Source organism: Bos grunniens, chromosome 5 (assembly GCF_055505025.1).
Source record: "Bos grunniens cultivar Pamir isolate PY7600 chromosome 5, Bosgru_T2T1.0, whole genome shotgun sequence".
Taxonomy (NCBI): Eukaryota; Metazoa; Chordata; class Mammalia; order Artiodactyla; family Bovidae; genus Bos; species Bos grunniens.
The window spans coordinates 106,593,673-106,602,497 of record NC_141169.1 but is presented as its reverse complement, the minus strand read 5'-3'; the positions used below and the strand labels follow the sequence as shown (position 1 = coordinate 106,602,497).

The 8,825-nt window shown below is 52.5% G+C and overlaps 1 protein-coding gene across 1 annotated transcript; it reads left to right on the top strand.

Moving 5' to 3' along the window:
* The first annotated feature begins 3,608 nt into the window (after positions 1 to 3,608).
* On the top strand, positions 3,609 to 7,267 carry KCNA1 (potassium voltage-gated channel subfamily A member 1). Its single transcript, XM_086402349.1, has one exon. It carries the CDS (start codon positions 5,500 to 5,502, stop codon positions 6,985 to 6,987), a length of 1,488 nt encoding a protein of 495 aa, XP_086258475.1. The 5' UTR covers positions 3,609 to 5,499; the 3' UTR covers positions 6,988 to 7,267.
* Positions 7,268 to 8,825: the final 1,558 nt, after the last annotated feature.

Here is an 8,825-nt window from a genome sequence, read left to right as displayed (position 1 = left end):
GAGGAAAAGCCTCCATGGCCCAAGACAGTCATAACTAAAACACCCCAGGTCCCAGACTTTGTGCAGTTCACATCCTGGTGGGACAAGTGCTGTCCAATTCCTCCTCCAGGAAATGACATCACCATCCACCTGGTTACTAAGGTTACAGACCTAGAAGATGTTCTTGAACTGTTTCTTCATATCCGGAATCCTGCTATCTATGTTTTCAAAATGTAATCCCACTCCTACCACTCTTTTCCCTGTTTAAGCCATCTTCCTTTGTGCTACTCAGTAACCTCCGACCTTATGCCTTGCTCCTGAAAGTGAAAGTCTTTCAGTCGTGTCTGACTCTTTGTGATCCCATGGACTGTAGCCCGCCAGGCTCCTCTGTCCATGGGATTTCCCAGGCAAGAATACAGGAGTAGGTTGCTGTTTCCTTCTCCAGGGGATCTTCCTGACTTAGGGATCGAACCTGGGTCTCCCTCATTGCAGGCAGATTTTTTACCATCTGAGCCACCAGAATAACCTCTAAAAATGGCAAATCAGGGAATTCCCTGGTGGTCTGGTGGTTGGGATTCTGCTCTTTCACTACCAAGGGTCCAGGTTCATGTGCTGGTCTGGGAACTAAGATCCCACAAGTTGTGCAGTGCGGCAAAAAAAAAAAAAGGCAAATCATACTATGTTACTTCATGGATCCAAGTCCTCCGATAACCTCCCATTGTGCTCAAAATAAAATGAAATATTCTTAGAGTGGCTTAAGAGGCTCTGCATGAGCAGGTCCCTGCCTGCTTTTCTGACCTAGTTTCTCCCACACTTTTCCTTGGTCATTTCTTTCTGGTCCTCTTTTGTTTCCCAGATACGCTGTGCTTGTCCTTGCCTTGGAATCTTTGCATTGGCTCTCACACCCAGCCTTCTCATCTTCCTGTTCGCTACCCTCTCAGTTCTTGAAGTTCTTTGTTCAAATGCTACCCCTGCAGAGAGACACTTCCTATCCACGCATACCTACATTTGTCACTTTCTATCCTCTTATTATTATTATTATTTTTTTTTTACCTAACAGGGTTTATTTGTCTTTTTAAAATTCATTTGATTGAGGTATAGTTGTGCAACTATAACAATGTTGTGTTAGTTTCTGGTATACAGCAAAATGATTCGGTGATATATACATATACCTATATGTGGTTGTTCATATTCTTTTCCATTATGGTTTATTACAGGATATTGAATATACTTCCCTGTGCTATAGAGTAGGACCTTGTTGTTATCCATCCTGTATGTGATAGTTTGCGTCTGCTAATACCAAGCTCCTAGTCCATTCCTCCCCCATGGCAACCACAAGTCTGTTCTCTGTGTCCATGTGTCTGTGTCTGTTTCATAGATAACTTCCTGTCCGTCACATTTTAGATTCTGCATGTAAGTGATATCACATGATATTTGTTTTTCCCTTTATGTGAACATGGAGAGGTCTGGGACCTCATATCTTAGTTATTACCACATATGTCTTCAGTGCTAGAACTTGGCTGACACATAGCTGTTCTGGGCTGTGCTTAATTGTTCAGTCGTGTCCTACTCTTTGTGACTCCATGGACTGCAGCCCACCAGGCTCCTCTGTCTATGGGGATTCTCCAGGCAAGAATACTGGAGTGGGTTGCCTCCAGGGCATCTTCCCTACCCAGGGATCGAACCCAGGTCTCCCGCATTGCAGGTAGATTCTTTACTGTCTGAGCCACCAGGGAAGACACAAAGCTGGAGCTAAGCAAATTGTTGAATAAATTAACATCTTCAAACCCTTATGGATGGCAAGGTTGCATCAAGTGAGTTCCTAGCTCAGCAACTTTCTTCCAATTCCTTGGAGGTCCAGACCTGCTCTAAAGACATCTGCCAGGGACATTGAAAATTTCCTGATCTTATTGTGCCCCCTTATTAAACCCTGAATTTAGGAATCTGGGATCTCCTCCAGTCTGTAAATCTCTTCTAGTAAGTCAACCTCCCAATGCTGAATCAGTGCTAGTGGAGACACAGGAAGCTGGGGAGATGACAGTCTGAGAAACTTTTAAAAGACACGGGGGCTACAGGTAAAGGGAGATACAGGAGCAAGGTAGGAAGCCCCTTATTGCTAGGAGATGTTCAGAAAATGTTTATTGGGTCTGCCGCTGCTGCTGCTGCTAAGTCGCTTCAGTCGTGTCCGACTCTGTGCGACCCCATAGACGGCAGCCCACCAGGCTCCCCCGTCCCTGGGATTCTCCAGGCAAGAACACTGGAGTGGTTATTGGGTCTAGTAGTAGGGTATTTGTTCTCAGATAGGGCTGTAACAGCACTAGCAACCATAGCAGGAGCAACTGAAATAGGTGTGTGTGTGTGTTAGTCGCTCAGTCCTGTCCAACTCTTTGCCACTCCATGGACTGTAGCCCGCCAGGCTCCTCTGTCCATGGTTTCTCCAGGTAAGAATACTGGAATGGATTGCCAGTTCCTTCTCCAGGGGATCTTCCCAACCCAGGGATCAAACTAGGGTCTCCCACACTGTAGGCAGATTCTTTACCGTCTGAGCCACAGATATTTCAATGCAGAGCTTCGTGGGTTTTTTTTTTTTTCTTCTCAATAAAGCAATAAGGTGGGAAGGAAAGGAACTGCAGGAGTGGGATACAGGAGTGTGTGTTTGGAAGGTGGGGGAAAGGGTAGCGCTTAATTTGGAAAGGAGGGGTTTAACAGAACCTCATTGTTTGTAAAAGAAAAGCTGGGATACGCTGCTGCGGGGGAGTGAAAAGAACAATACTTATTTTCTCTGAAAGGAAAGCTGGAGTTGGTGGGCGGGGAGCTTAAGTAGTTGGGTCCCCAGGATTGCTGCACCGCCTGGGTAAACCGGCAGAGGCCCCTGCCTCTCGCACTAGCCACAATAGAGCGGGGAGGACTCAATCTTTGGCTCTGATTAAAGGGGTGGGTGGTGTAGGCGGGAGGCGTGTAGGCGGGAGGCAGCGCAGAGGCTGCGGTGCGAACGGGTGGTCCCTAGGCAGCCGCGGAGCCAATCGGCAGCGACTCCCGGCGCTCGCATCCTCCTTGGAGACTCGGCAGTAACTGAAGTGCCCGAGCTGCTGGCTGCCTCCTCTCGAGCTGCAGGCGCCCAGGCGCAGAAGCGTCTTTGGAGGCTCAGCTGTAGCCGCACTCCGAGCGCCCCGCGCACGCCCCCGGCTCCCGCTCCCCCCCGCCCCCCCAGCGCCTCTGGGCGGACCCTTTCCCTGAGAAGTGGCCAGCCTTGCAAAGTGGCCCCGAGAAGGCCCTAGGTCGGGAAAAGAGGCTTCGGAAAGGCGGACGTGGGTGGGAGGTGGGCAAGCCACTTGCTTCTCAGATTCGTTCCAATTAGCACCAAGTTGGCAGACAAGCCCATAAACCCACGAAGCCTTTGGTTTCCCCCAAGTCACATTCTCGGTATTTCAGAATAGTCTGATGGCCAGCAAACTTCAACTCCTGTCGTAGGTCAAAGAGGGACACGCTCTTAGCACCACCGCCTCGCAGCAGCGCGACCGAGAACACACCCGGGTGATTTCCCCAACTGCAGAGCTCAAGTCCGCATCTCCCCCGAGGCCGGCGGGGCCGGGCCGGGCCAGGCCGGGCCAGGCCTGCAGAGAGCCCCTCTGCGGGAGGGGCCGGACAGCGCGGCGAGACGCGGATCACCGCGGGGCTGCACAAACGCACGCCCATCCGAGGAGTTGTGCCAGGAACACAACCGTCTGCATTGCGTCGGACCTGAGCATTTCCAATGTGAAATTCCCGGGGAAGGTCGCGGCCGAGGAATGTGCGCGTGCGGGGCTGTGGACCAGAAGGGGAGGAGAACTGGTGGTCGGCTTTTCGGGGCCGGAGAAGGAAAAAGCAGTGCTGGCAAGGGTGGGAACTGAATGACAGCCACCCCCTACCCTCTGCCAAGCCACCCCCTCCTGTTTTCCATCTACCTCCTCGCTCCCGCCCTCCCCCGCCCTCCCCAGCCCACGCCCCGGTGGGCCAATCGCTGCTCCGCATTCCTGTCGCTTTCTCAGGTTTCTGCTGATCTAGCAGCGCCCAGAAATGGACCGAGGGGACCCGCGCCGCACGCACCCTGCCCCACTCGGAGCTGCGAACGGCTCCCAGCGCTCCGCGTAGCCTCGCCGAGGTCCGCGCGCGGGGGTGTGCTGGAGGCGGAGGGGAAGACCCGCGAGCCATGTAGATCCAGGCCCTAGCTCACTCGCCTCCTTCGGGATCGAATCAAGGGCTCCCACGGTGCTGGGAGGGGGCGAAAGCGCTCCGTATCGTCATTCGCTTCAGAGCTCCGGAGAGGGTGGCATTTTGCTCTTCCGCTCCGCAGCCTCCGGAACTCCCCGCACACACAGAGGGAGACAAGAGACAGAGTGGCGTCTCCAAGCTGCCGGCCACGGGTGAGCATGGGGGTAGGGAATGGACATTTCCGCCGTAGCTGCCCAGTAAAGCAACTGGCCGACTGAAGGAAGCAGGACCAGGGGCGAGGGTGGCGCGCTGGCCCCGGCGCCCCTCGGATGCTGCGGCTGCCGCGGCTCGCGCCAGGGTACCGCAAAGCCGACCTGCCGCATTCCCACTCGGGCTCTCCGCCGACTCAGCACCTCCCCTGCGCCAAGTCGGCCGGCCAGGTAGGGGGGCTCCCCAGCTCGGGGCTGCAGAAGCGGGGCTCGGGGCGACGGGTGGGGGAAGCCGGGGGGTACGGAGATGCTGCCTGGATCCGGAGCTCCTCGCAGCGTCTCTCGGCGCTTTTCCGATCTCTAGTTTAACCGAGTTGTAAACACATTGGCGGTCGGGCATTGCATTGGGGAAAGTGGGGTAGAAGAGCCCCAAACTTGGACTTCGGGTGTCTGCGTGTGTCTGTCTGCGTGTCTGTGACAACCCTAGCCAAAGTCTCGTGCTTTCTGGAAAAAAAAAAAAAAGCTAGAGGTCTGTGCTCTTCCGTGTCTGTGGGTCCGTCCCATGTGAACGCTTCCTGATCTTCTGCCCCGTATCACTTTCTATTTTTCTGCAGCGTCCATCGATGGCCCCGGTGGGAGCTTAGAAGGCGGCAGGCGAAGAGGGCTAGGAGGGGGGAAGAGCCAAGGAGAAGCAGAAGGGGTGGCGGGCGAGGGGGTCCGCTGAGCCGGCTCCGCACCGGGTCCTAAGAGGGCTCGCGGAGGGGAGGGGAGGCCGGGGTCACCCCGAAGCCATGGCCCGGTCCGCTAGGACGGCGCTGCGTTAAGGCACCTCGGAGCAGGAAGACACACCAACTCTCCCCTTCCCGCCCGGAAAAGCTGCACCCGAGCGGCAGGCGAGAGGGATTCCAAACTGAGGAGCAGGCGGGGTGGAGGGGCGGGTCTCCAGAAGCCAAGTGGCTGATAATCTCCACCTGCCGGCTCGGAAGCCCCGCCTCTGGAGCGCCGGTGGGGAGGGCGCGTGGGTCCGCCACCCATCCCACCTCCCTCGCCCCTCCCCGCCCCGGCCCGGTCCCCCGCCTCCCGCCTCCCGCCACCATCTCTGCCTCCCACCACCTCCACCATGACGGTGATGTCTGGAGAGAATGTGGACGAGGCTTCGGCTGCCCCAGGCCACCCTCAGGACAGCAGCTACCCGCGGCCGGCCGAGCACGACGACCACGAATGCTGCGAGCGCGTGGTCATCAACATCTCCGGGCTGCGCTTCGAGACGCAGCTCAAGACTCTGGCGCAGTTCCCCAACACGCTGCTGGGCAACCCTAAGAAACGCATGCGCTACTTCGACCCGCTGAGGAACGAGTACTTCTTCGACCGCAACCGGCCCAGCTTCGACGCCATCCTCTACTACTACCAGTCCGGGGGCCGGCTGCGCCGGCCGGTCAACGTGCCGCTGGACATGTTCTCCGAGGAGATCAAGTTTTACGAGCTGGGCGAGGAGGCCATGGAGAAGTTCCGCGAGGACGAGGGCTTCATCAAGGAGGAGGAACGGCCCTTGCCCGAGAAGGAGTACCAGCGCCAGGTGTGGCTGCTCTTCGAGTACCCGGAGAGCTCGGGGCCCGCGCGGGTCATCGCCATCGTCTCCGTTATGGTCATCCTCATCTCCATCGTCATCTTCTGCCTGGAGACGCTGCCCGAGCTGAAGGACGAGAAGGACTTCCCGGGAGCCGTCCACCGCCTGGACAACACCACCGTGGTCTACAACGCCAACATCTTCACGGACCCCTTCTTCATCGTCGAGACGCTGTGCATCATCTGGTTCTCCTTCGAGCTGGTGGTGCGCTTCTTCGCCTGCCCCAGCAAGACGGACTTCTTCAAAAACATCATGAACTTCATCGACATCGTGGCCATCATCCCCTATTTCATCACCCTGGGCACCGAGATAGCAGAGCAGGAGGGGAACCAGAAGGGTGAGCAGGCCACCTCGCTGGCCATCCTCAGAGTCATCAGGTTGGTAAGGGTATTTAGGATCTTCAAACTCTCCCGCCACTCTAAGGGCTTGCAGATCCTGGGCCAGACCCTTAAGGCTAGTATGAGGGAGCTAGGGCTGCTCATCTTTTTCCTCTTCATCGGGGTCATACTGTTCTCTAGCGCAGTGTACTTTGCCGAGGCGGAAGAAGCTGAGTCGCACTTTTCCAGTATCCCTGATGCTTTCTGGTGGGCGGTGGTGTCCATGACCACCGTAGGATACGGTGACATGTACCCTGTGACAATTGGAGGCAAGATCGTGGGCTCCTTGTGTGCCATCGCTGGTGTGCTGACAATTGCCCTGCCCGTACCTGTCATTGTGTCCAATTTCAACTATTTCTACCACCGAGAAACTGAGGGGGAAGAGCAGGCTCAGTTGCTCCACGTTAGCGCCCCTAACTTAGCCTCTGACAGTGACCTCAGTCGGCGCAGCTCGTCCACTCTCAGCAAATCTGAATACATGGAGATCGAAGAGGATATGAATAATAGCATAGGCCACTTTAGACAGGCCAATATCAGAACTGGCAATTGTACCACAGCTAACCAAAACTGTGTTAATAAGAGCAAGCTACTGACTGATGTTTAAAAAGCCAAGCAAAGAAACTTTAAAAAGCCCCCACTTAGCAGCTTGAAAGACTTAAAAAAAAAACAAAACAAAACCCAAATCAAACCAAACCCCGAGTGACCAAAGTCACTCTCTGTGTAGATACTTTGCTAAGTAAGCTTTGGACGTTCCATTGAACTGTCAATGCATTGTCGCATTGCCAGTACTGGGCATTGCCCGTGTTGGGGGTGGAAAACCCGAAGACTTCAGGAACCATGAAAAAAAAATTATTTTCATTTTATTAAAAGAATGGGAAAAGAAAGTGTATTTTCTAAAACTGGTTTAAAATCACTCAGTCCACGAACTAGTCTAGGTAAAATAAGAATCACGTGCTTCCCATTTTTAATTCTTGCTGGCTTCTTTAATTTTTTTCTTTCATGTGACTGAATGAGAATTAGAGGATCGCTTAGAAATATCAAATGAAAATTTGCATGGGACTCTAACATGAAATCTTGGCAAACTGCACAACATATTTAAGACAGAGCATCAGATGTATTGTATGTAACATGATACACCAGCCAAAATGGGCAACGGACAGATGTTTTTATTTTGATCCACCGAACTGCATATTCCAAGGTGAAAAAAAAAAAATTACTTAAGACTGGTTCACCAAGCACCTTAGAAATCTGATATTGGTCCTGGTTCTGTAGGGATTTTTCCCTCTGCCCCCATTCTCTTCTGATTCAAACTCTTCTCTAAGAAACAGTGATCACTGAGTGCAATTCGTTGATCCGTCTGCAGTGCTGCTAAGATTCTCAACTGCAGATACGCCCAGAGGGTCTTTGCTCACAAGTCCCGCACCCTGACCCCCGCCTCCAGAACTGAACGTAAAGCCTTAGCCTCCTTGTTGCAAGAGAGCGCAAATGGAGCGAAGTGTAAGCATGTTTGAATCTGATCCTGATTTATTTTATAACCGCATGCTGAGAACGTTAACTCAGACAATAGGGGATAAGCTTAGTTAGGAATCGATTCTTCTGCAAATAGATTCTTCTTCATTTGCATTCACCAAAAGTGCACTCCTTCATTTATTAACTCTTTTTATTAGTCAATAAAGTACTGTATTTAAGTACCTATGTTAGTCAGCCGGGAACAGTACTTTTCGGAGCTCCAAGCATGTTCTCTTATTCAGCATTATGGCTGATTTGATTAAGGTGTACCTTGAATTAATTAGTGCATGATTCATTTAATGTAAAAACGTTAAAAAAATAATAAAAATTATAAGTTTGTGGGATGAAGGGCCCAAAAGAAATAATGGGTGGGGGTGGGGGTGGGGAGCACTTAGTCAATTTTCCTGCCTTTGCTCAGGGAAATGTCAGGTTTCTGTGCAGAGTTAGACAGAGAGGGGACCAATATGCCCATCCCTTCATGGGAAGCTCAGTTGAAAAACGAAGTGATCAAGGTATATATAGCAACACCTAAGGACAAGTATTCTTTATAGCTAGAGACAAACACAAGCAAAACCAACAAACAAAGGTGCAATACTGCATGTTTTTTGGTGCATTCTTGAGATGTAAATAAAAAAAAAACAAAAACGTTTCTCCATTGTATGCACCCAAAGCCGAGCTGATTTCCTTTGGCAGTCCTGATTTGAAGTCTGTAGGGACTTCGGCCGTCCCCCTGAGGCTCCCTGAAGAAACTCAACCAATTGATTTAATAGTTGCTTAGTGCCTTTATCCTGTACCCACAGCGAACTGCAGAAAGTGCCTCCATTAACGCAGCTGAGAAGTTATGTAACAGAAAGGGAGGGAGGGACGGTGGGGGCACAGAGATTTTGCTTTTCCTTTTGCCACCCTGGCTGTCTCACTCCCCGTTGTGGGGAC

Bases quoted from the DNA above. Each gene is read 5' to 3' on its own strand.
- KCNA1 (XM_086402349.1), top strand. From the start codon at position 5,500: ATGACGGTGATGTCTGGAGAGAATGTGGACGAGGCTTCGGCTGCCCCA.